The following is a 14,582-nucleotide window of genomic DNA, read 5'->3' on the forward strand; positions in this document are numbered from 1 at the left end:
CTGAAGGGGTTAACTGGCAGGCGGACAGTGGTTGCTTTGCCTGTCCTGTTTTCTCCAAGCTACTGGTGTTGGGACAGGACCTGGAAATCCCAGCTGATGTGTTCAGGCATCAAGTGAAAACCGTGCCCTGTCCTGAAAAGCCAAGCAAATTAAGTTCCTGCAAGGCTGCCAAGCACGACCTCTGTTTCCTACTGACTTCTGCCTGCGTTGGGTTCGCGCTGTGTGTTCGACTGCAGGCTCGGGCACTTCTGTCTCTCTCGAAAGAAATGGTGTCTGGAAAACAAGCTGGTTTTCCTTTTGTGGATTTGGATAAAGGAGATGATACCAGTGGGTATGATTTCAATCCGCAAGAAAACACGGTTGCTGTGCTTAAGGACGCAAAGGGGAAAATGCTTTTGCAGCCTTTGAGTCTGAAGAAAAGTGAAGAAAGCTAAAAAGAATGGTAACTTACCCAAAGCAAACACTTGTGGCCAAGAGGACGCCTAAGCCTGGGGCAGAGTTGCCTCAGGACTGGTTGTTTTCTGGTCGTGGAAGGGATAGTTTTCCAGAAAAATGCACATTTTGCACATGTGGCATTATTTTGAAACCAGGGCTGGAAACTCTGGAGAAACGAAAATGTTTTGCCTGTGATTTGACTTAATTTTATTTTGTCATCTCTTTTCAAGGTGGATCATTTGGACAAAAACGGTCAGTGCGCTCTGGTTCACGCTGCTCTCAGAGGACACTTGGAGGTGGTGAAGTTCTTGATCCAATGCGACTGGACCATGGCTGGGCAGCAGCAGGGAGTGTTCAAGAAGAGCCACGCCATCCAGCAGGCACTGATCGCTGCGGCCAGCATGGGTTACACCGAGGTAAGACCTACCAGCCCATCACTGCCTCCACTGGGTGGGAAACCAAGGGCTTATTACGTTTCCTAGCCAAAACATTGACCAAAGAGGGTCTTGGAGGTGGAGTCAGTGCCTCTGTCCTACTCTTCCTCCCCTTCTCATCCCCGGCAGCGGGGTTCACAGATCCCTTGGCAAACCCTGTGGTCTGGGCAGGCGTCCAAGAGAGGAAGCGTAACAAGCCTTTAAGTTGTTGGAATAAACCTTTAAGCAAGGCTGGATAAACAGTGTGTTACTTAGGCCGCTCCCCCAGTGCTGTTAGGGGAGTGTGAGACCACGCTGGTTTGGGCTGTGTGTTGGGGGAGGGAAGAGCTGAAGACCTTGCTCCTATCACACTGGTAAAGATTTGTGATGTGGTAAATGATGTATGTTTTCTTACCGAGAAGCAGTCTTTGGGGATTTTTGCATTGGTTGATTTCTTTGCTAAATTGAGCTCGTTTACTGGAGTTGTGATTTTGCTTTTCTTGAGCATAATCCTTGAAAACATAGGTAATGTGCTCAGATCAGAGGAGCTAATTAAAGAAAGCTGGGAATTTCTTATTAGCTAAGTGACTGTGAGTTCAACCGATCAGAAGCAGATGTGACTTCAAAACCCTGAAGATCTGCATGCTGAGGACGTAATTTGTAAGAGGGCACAGAACTTTTTAAATGGGAATTTCCCCCCAGATTATACTGGTCACCTTTATAATGCGTGGAAAGGAGTTTTGGAATTGTTTAGTATTTCTGTTGTACCATAAAAGGTACGTGGCTGCTTACAGAAAATACTCCCAAGTCCCTCTTTTGAGGTGCTTGCAGTCATAGGAGATGCAAGCTGATGATTACTTTGCTGTTTTTCTCCGACTTTGGTGATAAAACAAATATTTAGCGTGTTTATAAAGTGGTCTTAATCACTGATGGAGCCACACTGGAGTCCTTGCTGTGATTATACCCTAGCATAACCATACCAGACTTAGCTTTATGCTTTAGTCAGGTGACACGAGGTCCACTCAGCAGTACAGAACCCGGCTGGGAGGTCAGCCGAGTGCACGGGGGTTTGTTACACCAAGCTCACACTCTCCCGTCAAGGCAGCATCATATACACAAGGCATCTACTGTGTAGGTGCCCACGTGGGCATCACTTTAACAGCATCTTTCCTGTAGGCACTCTCCTGGGTTTCCTGCTCCCCTCGTGCTGCTGTCATTCCCGATGCCCCGCTTAGCACTAGAGCGTCACTGGCTGGACATGGGAAAACAGCACTTGTCACTGAAACCCCCGCTCCCCTGTGCTGGTACCTCTCAGTCTGTGTCCACAGGCAGCTGCGGGCAGCGGGGCAGGCACAGCGTCCTCCCAGGTACTCAGAAAAGACTCGCAGCCTGGACCCCAGCAGAAAAGTGTTTCTCCTAGAATGAGAAAAATGGTTTGGTCCTTCAGTCACTAAAGTAAAATCTCCATTTTCTTCTCAGCCTCTTGTTTTCTTGCATGATAGGATCCAGACACTGAAATTTTCTGCCAGTTTGCAGTCAATTAGATCCTTTAATTTACCCTTTAAAGAAGTCATTTTGCTTCTCTGGGGTTTCAAGCATCCACAGCTGGAGGAAAATCATAGTGGAAGTCTTTTTAACAGTCTGCTTAAAAACGGTATTTGCTAGAAAGGAGGTAATAGTTTCTGGAAGTAACTTCATCTTGGCTGGAGCTTAAGCTAACAGAGAGGCTAACGATTATAACTGCACCATTACATCACTGGTCCGTGACTCAGTTTCCCAGCAGTAAAAGGGGACGATCGTAGTCATTGCACCCCACCAGGTGGAGTTGATACAGATGGACACGCCGCTGTTTCCTCACTGGTTGCGGCAGCTGTAACAGCAGACGAAGGTGCATCCGCCGCACATACCGGGTCAGCTGTAGCAGGACAGACACAGTTATAAGGAGCTGACACTCCAAAGGCTCATCGTGTGCGGTCATATCAAAACACTTGGGTGGGGTTTTCTGCTTGTACTGGGCAGCAGGTTCAGTGATTGATCTCTGGAAGAGCATTAACTTGAGCTCAGGGTGTCAGGCAGAGGCTGTTCCCTTCCCTCTGTGTACTCAGAGCAGCTCCTGTTAGGATGTCAGCAGTTTATATATAACGCATCCAAGTTTGTGAGCTGACATGTCATTTTGTTTTAGATTGTCTCCTACCTGCTCGATCTTCCAGAAAAAGACGAAGAGGAGGTGGAGCGAGCACAAATCAACAGCTTTGACAGCCTTTGGGGAGAGACAGGTGATTTCTGTAGATGCTGTAGCTTCTTCGTGCATGTTTGTGGTTGTATTTATGGGCTCCCTGTCACCTGACGCGTCCTTGATCCCAGCCTTCCTTTTGATGAAGGGAGAAGGATCAGTTCCTCTGATTCGGTTTCAGGTGATTTAGAGGTGCCAGGGTGGAGCTTGCACTGGGCTTAAGTAAAACAGAGGAGTTTGGCTTTTGAAAACCCTGAGCTTCTGCAGCCCCTGGCACTTCTCAGGAGCGTGAAAAAAAAAGTGAGATGGACACAAAATTCTGTTCTTTCTTGATATTGGGCATATTCACCCAAAGCATCTCCCTGTTTCTCCCTTCCCTTCCCCATTACGTGCAGAACCATGACTATTAAATTATCCATCGATCCTCTCAAAACTTCTCAGTATTTAGCACCTGATAATTAAACAATCATCCTTTTGGGCAATACTGTATTTTTGTATTGATGGGTATAATACAGAAGCCCTGCTTTCCTGACTTCGACCAAAACAAAAGCAGCCATTCACCCCTTCCACTTCACAGGTAGGAAATGCACTGTCATCTCCATTTCCTGAGATACTCAAATTCGGAGTTGTTGGCTTCTAACTCCAATGACCTCATAAATATTATCCACTGTCTTTTGTACTCAACTCACTAATCTACTTGCATCACTGGTAATGTTCCTGTCAAGTTAATACACCAAGGTAATGTTCCTGTCTGGGTAACGGAGCACTGATTTTGATTCTGTCAGCTTTGTTTAAAAATGACACGATCCAAGGGTGCAGACGGTGGCTGGCTTGTGGCTCGGTGTTTGGTCAGGTGGTTTCTGGTTAGAAGGCGAGGAGGGAAGCAGGGTTATATTTTGAGCTGTTTCGTATGCTGTACATTTGAAAATGTAGCCTTACTAGAGCCTCGTAATGAATGCAGTTTATCAGGAAGTATTGCCCTTGAGCTTTAAAGGCCAAAGATGGAGGGATGAGTTGTCCCAGCAAGGAGCCTGGTGGGTGGCCGGGCTGCTCTGGGCCACTCGCGGGGCATTAGGGAAGGAGCCAGCTCCTGCACCCACAGGCCATATCCGAGTAGCAAGGGCATTGTGCCATTATTAGCGGAAATAAGGACAACATATACAAATAAGCAACTTAAAAGTGCCCCCAGGGTGTCATGGGAGAAAACCGAAATTGGATATAGAATTAGTCAAATGAAATGACTGAGAGTTGGTAATAGGACAGCGGCTTGGTGGTCAGGCCAGAGACAGCTCATCCAAAATGTTCTCTGCTGTTTGGGTCCTGAGGACTATCTTGTAAACAGAATGATCCAGGTGCCTTCAGAGTTTGATCGAAAGCCACTAAGTTGTCTCCCTACCAAGTAACCTCATGGGCAGCGTCAGACACTACAGATAAGCTACTTGAGATAAGATAGTCCTGGGTTGTCTGGATGAATCTGGCAAAGCCCAGTATAAAGCCATAGGTGTTTTCTGAACTCATGCATACCCCTGCCCGTCCCTGGAGCTCTGCCTTTGCAGGTCACACCATCCTGCTCTCCCCTGCTCAGCTGTGCAGCCCACTCTGAAGGCTGAGCACTGCGCTCTGCTCCCTGACAATGCCCAGCTCTTCTCTTTCCTCTTCCCTTGTGTCCTGGGCAGCTCTGCCATTCCCAGCCTGCCCGTTGCCTCGAGGACTCCTCAGTAGAAGCCTTTTCCATCCCTGTTGTCCCCCTTCCCATACCTCTTCCCCTGTCAATGCCAACAGCTGGACTCACAGACACATCTGGGAGTTTCCGTATCTGAGAGGGGTTTCTGAGTAACTTGCATAGTTGGGAACGTGGATTTGTGATTCGCAAATTGCACCTTTACTGAGGAGCCATCTCAAAGGAATACCCATATATCCCATTAAAATCGGTGGTGGGTAAGATGGGAAAATGAGGAAAACCGAGCCAACCACCAAATTCAGCAGCCTTTTGTCCTGTCACAGGCAGGACAAGTTTATATGGATCTTAGGACTCCCTTTCTCACATTGTTTTATTATTATTATTTTCCCAAAAGTAAATAGCGAGTTTAGATAAATTTGAAGAGAAATGCTGGTTTCCACTTAAAAATAGCAATCTGCTCTAAAAATCTGAATCGTGTCTTGTCTGTTTTTTGATGCTTGTTGCTAGTGTGTCTAATCTTCTGCAGAGCAGAGCTGACTGCCTGGCTTAGTGATATCAGCCTGATATCATCCAAATGGCAGTGCCAAGTTACATCATAAGTTCAGGAATTGCTGACAGCACACTATAGCCAACTCCAGATGGAATATTTCCCCCTAGGACAAGACTAATATCAAAAACCAGCACAAAAGTATCTGAGTCACTTGTAATAACTCCATCAGAGTTGGAGGTGCAAAGAACGACTCCATCAAACTGCATTTGTCTTGTGCCAGGCTGTGAAACAGATACACGTGGTGTAGGAGCAATTTAATGATTCCTTCTCCAGATAAAGTTGTTTTTTCTCTAAGAAAACAGACCTGCTCTGCACAAGAGCAGAGGCAGATGTGCCGTTGCAGATCCCTGATGTTGGAGGCTGTGGCTTGTCTGACGTTGCTCACGGACGGAGCGGGGCACATCCACACCTGAGACTTGTCTCGGGTTTCGTTTGAGCTGTTTTATGGCGTTTGTGCCAAGACGTTGTTATTGCGCAGTGAGTTTTTCTCCTGGCACTACATCCTCGTGGAAAAGCTGCAAAATGAACGTTCCTGTTTTCCAGCACAGGATCCTGGTCGCTGCTCCTTGGCTGGGCTTGGTGGACTCGCCTTGTTCACGCTGGGCCACAGGAGCTCTCTGGCAGGCAGTAAAACTTCAAAGAAAACCATTTTCATTTCTCTCATTTCCTCTCATCACCTTTCCTTGGCTTTTCCAATGTCCTTTCAACACAAAGGCACAGCCTTACCTTGTGTTGTGGGTTTTTTGGAAACTAATGGCTGTTGTAAGGCCCACGGGTGATGTCAGAAGCAGGTCGGTGGGTCCATCTAAGGAGCGCTAACAGGCTTAGATGAGCAGGTACTTCTAGAATTTTTCCTGAAGTAGTTTAATTGAGCTTTTGGACTTGGGCAGTTGGGCACTAAGCACAGGATAGTGCTCTGGGCTTGAGGTGACCAGCAGTGGGGCCAGAGCTTGGGGATGTCAAAAGCCAGTTTGGTTAGAAGGCTGGAGGTACAGGGGTGAGGCACCTGTATGCCGAGGAGCAGCAGGCGGTCCGGCTCGCTGCAGTGGGAGGGACCGCAGGGGGTTGTCTTCTCCAGCCTTCTGGTTAAAGCACAGGCACTGGTGAAGTCTGGGTGTAGCTTAGTGAGTCGCTCTCCTAGGGTCCAGCTGGACTGAGCTCCTTTCGCCCCTCAGAGAGTGCCTCCTTTTCTGAGGATGGATGCTTAGACATCTGTGAATTATACAAGACAAGCTTGGACAGGTTTCTCCCAGCAGCAGGCAGCAAATGCACGTCATCAGCGTGGAACCTTCCTGAAGCAGCAAGGTCTGACTGCTCTGTAGCACAGAAGCGTGTGAGCTTCCCTTGAGTTGGAGCTGCAAAGGACAGGCTGGAGCTACATACCCGCACCAGTTGCTTTGACCCTGAGGAACAGAGCAGCAAAAAGGCAGGTCATTCTAGGTAGAGTGGATTGCAAGGCAGAGTGGAGAAGGGTATGGCCATGGATCAAACCATCCTCTTTCAGTAAAGTCTTTTCTAAAGAACACTTCACGGTGAGCCCCAAACACTTAGGTGATTTACAGTACTTTCATTGTTGCAAACGTAAGTCATTTTGACACGAAATACCGCAAATTAACCTGCAACATTTCAAGTGCAGGCAAGTTTAGAAATAGAACTCAGAAGCCCTGCATACCGATCCCTCTGCCGTGCACATTACACAGTCCTCCTATATTTGTAGCTTACGTTTAAAACCCACATGGATCTGATTATAGATTTTGCAGTATGTTCTTCTTGTGGCAGCGAGATGATTTTTCTTTTAACTCTTGATGTCTCTCAATCCCAAGAGAATAAAACTTAACCATAATGTGGAACAGAATAGAGAATTAATTAAATCTCCCAGCATTAACAGTGTTGCAGTTGGAAACCCATCAACGCCTCGTAATCAGCCATCCCACAGAAATGTGCTTCAAAGAAAAAACAAGCTACGTCAGTTAGAAATAGACTCCCACCTTCTGCTCAAACTCCTTCTAGAAGCAGCAGAGCGTCGAGCCACAGGAGCTGTGCTGAAGTGCACAGAAAGTTAGGGAGAGGAGGGCGGAACCGAAAAGTCTAAAATTAATACCAAAGACGAGTCAAAGGCAGGTCCTGCACTTGGAACTATTTTCAGCTTGAATGTGTCTTTTCTAACCCAACCACGCTTTCTTGAGTTAACGGAGCACATTTTGTCAGGGAAAGAGCTGTCAGGTGTTACTTCTACCCACCTGTAATATTGTGAGCATCTGTAATACTGGAAATGAGAGATAATTTTCATAGAATCACTAAGGTTGGAAAAGACCTCTAAGATTATCAAGTCCAACGGTCAACCCAGCACCCCCAGGCCTCTTAAACCATGTCCCCAAGGGCCACAGCTACACGTTTTCTGAACCCCCCCAGGGACGGCGACTCCCCTACCTCCCTGGGCAGCCTGTGCCAGGGCCTGACCGCTCTGGCAGGGAAGGCATTTTCCCTCATCTCCAACCTAAACCTCCCCTGGCCCAGATTGGGGCTGTTTCCCTCGTCCTGTCACTGGTGACTTGGGAGCAGAGACCAACCCCCCTCACTCCAGCCCCTCTCAGGCAGCTGCAGAGAGCGAGAAGGGCTCCCCTCAGCCCCCTCTTCTCCAGGCTAAACCCCCCCAGCCCCCTCAGCCGCCCCCCAGCACACTTGTGCTCCAGACCCTGCCCCAGCCCCGCTGCCCTTCTCTGGACACGCTCCAGCCCCTCAAGGCCCTGCTTGTCCCGAGGGGCCCAAAGTTCTGGTTTTGCACAAAGACCCTTGGTGGTAGGATCAGTCCTGGCCTGAAACAAAGCCCAGAATTGGTGCTTTTCTTGGAGAACAGGTGAACATATTCATACTATTTTTGCTTTCCAGTTGTTTCCCTGGTTTCAAAGATCTACCAGCTAAAGTGGGATATTAAAAATAAAAGTACTTTGACTGAATTATGCTGCCCTGTGCTTGTTCGGACAGAGAAAAGCCTCAAATCCGACTGGTATCCAGAGGCTGGCAGTGACCTGTCAGTGCCTCCAGCTCGATCCCTCACTTGCTCTGTTGTAGTCATCGTGGAACGAGTCAAGGACAGGTTGCAGAAGGTCTTGTCAAGACAGCACGTACCTAAAGACCTGTATTCTCAGGCTTGCAGCCTGTGGCTTTTGCCATAGGGAAACCTGCAGGAGGCACAGGGGGAAGTGGGGAAGGTTTCATGCAACAAGACTCTACGTGTCTTTGCATCAACACCTTGAACCTCAGTCACACGTGCCTGTAGATTATTTTATGCTTATTGCGGTGCTCATCCCATTCCACTGTGACTTGTGGAAAATAATAAATAACAATAATAATAAAAGCTGATTGTCCTCTTTCCATAACATTACAAGATCTTTTCATGGAAGAGTTGACCTTTGAAGTAAACTAAAATGACAAGTGCTACCTAGAACTGTACTATTTCAACCCATTTTCTGTGTTAGTTTTGCTGTTGTGAGATATGTTTGGCATTTCAGGCACCATCACTTCGGTATCCAACAGAAAGGCCTATCTGTGGGGAGGAGGAAACTCCACAGAGCGTGTGGCTCTTTCCCTTCACTGCTTTTCTCTCTCCCCCAGCTCTGACGGCGGCGGCCGGGCGCGGGAAGCTGGAGGTCTGCCGGCTGCTCCTGGAGCAGGGCGCCGCGGTGGCGCAGCCCAACCGCCGCGGGGTCGTTCCACTCTTCAGCGCCGTGAGACAGGGCCACTGGCAGGTGAGCGGGTTCCTTGTGCCACCGGATGGTCTGAAAGGCCGGGTCGGGCCATCCCTTCCATCTTGCTGAAATATGGGTGGAGAAGAAAAACCCCAGCTCTCTGGGGAATGATCGGTGTGAGAAGCGATACTGATACTTCAAACACCCCAAGCTCTGGCTGGCAACAGACAGCTTTTGCTTAAGTACTATGTTATCTCACCTTTTGGGAAGCAAATGGGATGCTCTTCACTTAGAAGGTCATTTTTCCTGTCCTTCTACCTCCATTGCTTCTCCTATGCCCTAATCTTGCAGCAGTAATCCCAGAGGGCACCATGCCTTGGGGGGTTTCAAGACATGGGGACCGCTCTGCTCTTCCGTGGCTCTCATTTCTTCCCGGCTGGGTCTCTACGTGCAACGTGTGTTCTCACATCGTGTGTTGCAGATTGTAGATCTCTTACTCACGCACGGCGCTGATGTGAACATGGCAGACAAGCAGGGGCGGACACCGCTGATGATGGCTGCATCTGAGGGGCATCTGGGCACGGTGGAGTTTCTGCTTGCACAAGGTTAGAGCGCGTGCTTTGGAAGGTGCTGGAGGTCGGCCACGGCGAGCCCCGCCACACTGTCTCCTGCACACTGGAGTTTGCGACGTCAGGGTGGGGATTGTAATCCCAGTCCTGGATCGGGTGGTGGGAGAGGTTGTCGGCACCATATCCAGGTTGTTGGGGAGCAAGACTAGAACAGTCGTAGTGTTAATCTTGGCTATCCGTTTTGTTGTCTGTGTTTGGTGCTCACAGCCTCAAAACCACCCATTTGAGTTAGAAAACGAAATAACCTATCACAGGTGTTAGTGCATTACTTGTGCATAATGAGCACTGAGTTAAGAATATGCCCTTGAACCGTGCTTGGAGCTTTCCCCTTAGATGAAAAAATCAACAGGTGATGTGATGAACCGTCAACATCGCCAAGGGACAGGCAGGCAAGGCTCAGCCACAGGACCCGAGTTTGGACACATTTTAACACTTCCAGTTTCAGCGCTAGTATTGTTGCCCACATTTTTGACACCAACATCGGCAGGAGGGTAAGGCCCCGACGCAGGCAAGCATTTGGTGCATTTGTTGAAAATAAAACAGAATTATTTTGAAGACAGTCTGCTTTTCAGCCTGGCACTCACAGATTCACTTTGCTCGGTATTTTCAGTGTCTAATAACTCTCCTTCACTAGGAGTTACTCAGTCAACGTGTTTCCGTTTCACTTATTTCTGCTGTACGTGTTTGAGGTGAGTCAGAACAGCACGCTGCCTGCAACCTGTGTGAACACGATTATTGCTTACTTCTGTAGTTCCTTAGAGAATTCTTTTTTTTCTATAAATAGCCAATGTTTGGTTTGTTTAGGAGATTTTCCATTATATTTTGGCTAGAAATAGCATTTAATTCTTGTATTGTTATTCGATATTTTTATTTCAGGTAAGATCCCTCTTTGGGAAGGGGTATTTTCTTCATATCGTAAGTGACTGTCTGACGTCTTAGCCAAAACGTGAGATACCTGAACATTTTACATAGTAGTTGTAAGAACATTTTTTCACCATAGAACTGCCAGGCTTCCAAGAACCAGTTTCTCATTGCCTGTCTGTCTGTCCTGAGCCACAGGCCAGTGGGATCCTTGCAGTTCAGTGCTGTGACCTGCATAGGGATGTGGCAGAGATCAGTCTGAGGCATGAGTTTCTTATTAATGAATTAAATTGATTCTTTTCTGATGTTCTCTTTTCTTAAAAATTTCAAATGAACACTCTCCACGTGTTTGAGTTGTACTGTGGCCCCTTTTGCAGCTTGATTGTATCTGTGTAAAGGGCTTAAAATAAGTGATTCTTTTTTTGCCAGGCTTGAGAGAACTGTGCCTGTTGCTTAAGACTGGTTCAGTGGATGCTGAAAATACCAGATAATCTGATGCTGGCTAAGGGATTGCCAGCAGATGAGCAAAATGTTTCCTTGGCTCCTTGGACACTGAGAGCCCAAGAAGTCAAAAATGAGAAAATCTTTTTTTACCTTAAAAGATCTTCTTCTAAATAGCTTAATAAACTCCACTAAATATGCTATAACACATGGTCCTGAAAAGTTAGCCCAAGCCTGGGCAGAGTACAGTGATATATGGTGTATTTTAATTAAAGTGGCTTTGACAGTCCTGTTCAGTGTTTCATTAAAATTAAAGTGTGTGAATCATAAGCCATAAGCATTAATTAGTGTGTTGCAAAGTAAATCTCATTTGACTGTACTTGATTAACACAGTCAGCGTTTGTAAACACTTTTTATTAACAGAGTTGCAGTCATCAATCAATTTGAAATCCAAATTTTTAGAGTTACCTACTGCTTTCGCTTAACACCCAGAAGTAACGGACGTGTGAACGGTGGATTAAACTTCCCCGGTAGCAGCTCTACGAAAGCTGATATTTATATGGGTCATTCCGTATGGAGAGAGCTTGATTCTGAATCTCATTTGCCTGCAAAAACCAATCCCTCGATGTTTTTGCTACCTTGGGGTACGCGGCACGCGTGGGTGCTGCTCCTCGCTGTGCGTCCTGTACCTCTGACACAGTGCCGAGCCTCGTCCCTGCGGGGATAACCCTGCACGACGTCTTCAGATGCCTCCTCTGTGCAGAAAGGATCTGACCGTCCTGGCCACTCCCTGCTTCTTTCTGATGCTCCAACAGTGTCAATAGTTCTTTTTTTTTCCGCTAGCTGGCTCGTTGTTGTGTGCCTGCTGGATAACATACTAAATCATAAACTCTTGCACTTATCAGTTAATTTTTGTAGGGAGGGAGCAGCCCAGCCCTTCTCAGAAGCACGCTGGGTTTACCCAGGCAAAACCTTTCCCACTGTAACAGGGATCGGTCCCATGAGGTCACCTTGAGCCACTTGCCCTCGAAACCACCAGTTTGTTTCATGTCTGACTGCCTTAATGCTAAGTCATTCAGAGAACCCCGAAGGAGCGTAAGATGCCTTCAGAGTGAGGCAGGGGTCCTGCTGGGACGCCTCAGCGCCTCTGCGGAGGTCGTGCCCAGCCTGCCTCGGAGCAGCGTCTTGGCGCTCCCGAAGCGGTGTGCGTTGTCCGCTCACTTAGACCTTCAGCTTGCGTTGCGGCAGTGATACCCCGAAGTCCGTGCGTGCCACCCTGCGTATGGTGCGTCTCTTCCGCTGGACTGGGAAAAGAGTGGGAAGGTTGAATGATGATGTGGCTTTCCAGCCTTCCCTCTTACTGCAGGAGCTTTCTCACCTGCTCCAGAAGCCAGAGGGAAAACACAAGAGAAGACTTGGACGGTTTGATGGCAAGAAAATAGCTGGTACAAATAAGAAGGAATGAAATGAGGCTTTACCCAGCTTCGCTGAACGGAAGTTGGCCTTGGGTCAGTTGAGGATCATCCGGAGGGCTTTCACAGAGCTTCAGAAGGGTTCCTGGGTGCAGTGCGGCAACGTGAGGAAAGGCTGGCAAGATGTTGGGAGTTTATGTTGTCATCCCTTAGTTTGCACGGTTGAGCCCCTCCTTGGCACACCAGATTGCCCCAGACGCCGTTTGCCACCTCCCTCGCTGGCACGCGGAGGCACGAACGAGCAGGATGCTGCTCTGGGCGGAGGTTTCTGAACGTAGCCCAAGCAAATGTTCGTGTGTTGCGCTCCTCCGCAAACCGAAAGCCGTGCAGGCCGGAAGGCTTACCAGTTTGCTGTCATCTGGGTGATGCGTGCTGACCGGGGCTACGTCAGCTGGGATGAACCGGCAGGCTCAGGACATTCGCCTTACTCCCCCGCTCGCTGAGCTTTCTGGAGCCGGTGAAGATCTCATGCTGGGCGGTTTAGAGTTTACCTACAGGAGAAAAATACTGCAGCAGCAATTCATCCCATCCTGCTGGCAGGAGCATCCCGCAGGTAGCCACAGCCCCTCGGAGGAGCGGGGCTGATACAGATCTCTTCTGCACGCTCGAGAGCCAGAGCCCTGCCTGTGCCATGGCAACAGGAGCTGTCTGCATGCCACGAAGAGGAGTGTTCACTTAATGCTGCTGTTCAGATCTCATGTGTATCCATATGCCGTATGAAGCAATACTGACCCATCGGTATGGCAGCACGATTTCTTCATCCAAGAAAATGTCAAGTCGCTCTCTCCTTGGCTTGCAGTTGGCAGTAATTTATCCCACAACATTGTATTTATATTGGGTAAAGTTCAGGGAGAAATACTGCTGGAAATTGTGTCGATTTGGGTAAAGGGGAGGGGAGTGAAGAGGGGAAAATATGTGCATTTTTAGAAGAACAGGGCTGAATTGACTTAGTTCCCCTTGGTACGCCATGACCTGCTGAAACAGCAAAATGGTCTTCATCTCTGTCTCACGCAAGCTGGAATGGGTTTTGATTAAAAAAAAAATAAAATAAAATAAAAAGAAAGATTGATGTCTCAGATGAGGGATGTCAAATCCACCCTGCTGCTCAGAAGATGTTTGCCGGAAAAGCCTACAGAGCTAGGTGCGAAAATGTTTGCAGCTTGGTGTGAATAAACCCATTTGCCACAGTTCCTGTCGGTGCATTTGAAGTTGCCGTGGAGGGTGGGATTCGCGGTGGGAGAAATGTTAATAAATTAATTAATAATTGTGTACATAGCTCTCTAAAAATAAGCTGTCATCACTAAGCGATGGTTTGTTGGATCATAGCGCTCAACAACAGAGAGCTCTTAAGTGAACTGATGCTTGTTCTTTCAGGTGCCTCCATTTCTCTAATGGACAAGGAGGGCTTGACAGCCCTCAGCTGGGCTTGTCTGAAGGGACATCTCTCCGTGGTGCGTTCCCTGGTGGAGAACGGGGCTGCCACCGACCATGCGGATAAAAACGGACGCACTCCGCTGGACCTGGCAGCCTTTTACGGCGATGCAGAGGTGGTAAGTGTCTGATAATGGATGCAGAACAAAAAGGACGGTTAGTATGAAACCTTCAAAATAGCGCAGCTCAGCTTGCCGTAGCAGTAAGCATGTAGTGTTCTGGCCCTCCATCCGTGCAAGCACTTCCACAGAGGACAACGCATGAGCCTGATGAACCCTCAGACCCTAGAGAGGTGGTTTGAGCCCGAGCAGTGGAGCAGAGCAAGCTTCTGCTGGTTGTACATCACCAGCAGCACGCAAAGGTCTTGCCCAGGAGCAGAACCGACTGTTCGGCTTCTCGTTGCAGGTTCAGTTTCTGGTGGACCACGGGGCCATGATTGAGCACGTTGACTACAGCGGGATGCGCCCCCTCGACAGGGCAGTGGGGTGCCGCAACACCTCGGTCGTCGTCACTCTCCTGAAGAAAGGAGCAAAGATAGGTAGGGACAAGGGGACAATCCACCGCCGGCTCTGTGCTCAGGCAGGACTCCGAGCAGCGGGGCTGGCTTCCTAGGAAATATAAGCGTAACACTGAGGCAGCCTCAGCCCCAGCTGCTGCTTCGTGCTCCAAAAGCAGCCAGCGAGTCATGACTGCCTCGTTCTCTTTATTAAAATGGGGAATGGTTTTGGTTTTTTTTTTTTGCTGTGG

The 14,582-nt window shown here is 48.4% G+C and overlaps 1 protein-coding gene across 12 annotated transcripts in view; it reads left to right on the plus strand.

Annotated features, from left to right (window-relative positions):
- Window positions 1-14,582, plus strand: part of TANC2 (tetratricopeptide repeat, ankyrin repeat and coiled-coil containing 2) — a 254,383-nt gene that overhangs the window by 225,051 nt on the left and 14,750 nt on the right. For all 12 annotated transcript variants that reach the window (XM_075117247.1, XM_075117254.1, XM_075117253.1 and 9 more), the window contains 6 exons: window positions 666-851; window positions 3,031-3,124; window positions 8,928-9,061; window positions 9,483-9,606; window positions 13,779-13,954; window positions 14,241-14,373. In XM_075117247.1, coding sequence (XP_074973348.1) covers window positions 666-851; window positions 3,031-3,124; window positions 8,928-9,061; window positions 9,483-9,606; window positions 13,779-13,954; window positions 14,241-14,373 — 847 coding nt within the window. The remainder of the gene's footprint in view (window positions 1-665; window positions 852-3,030; window positions 3,125-8,927; window positions 9,062-9,482; window positions 9,607-13,778; window positions 13,955-14,240; window positions 14,374-14,582) is intronic.

The sequence above is a fragment of the Phalacrocorax aristotelis genome, chromosome 23 (assembly GCF_949628215.1).
Source record: "Phalacrocorax aristotelis chromosome 23, bGulAri2.1, whole genome shotgun sequence".
In the NCBI taxonomy this organism is placed as follows: Eukaryota; Metazoa; Chordata; class Aves; order Suliformes; family Phalacrocoracidae; genus Phalacrocorax; species Phalacrocorax aristotelis.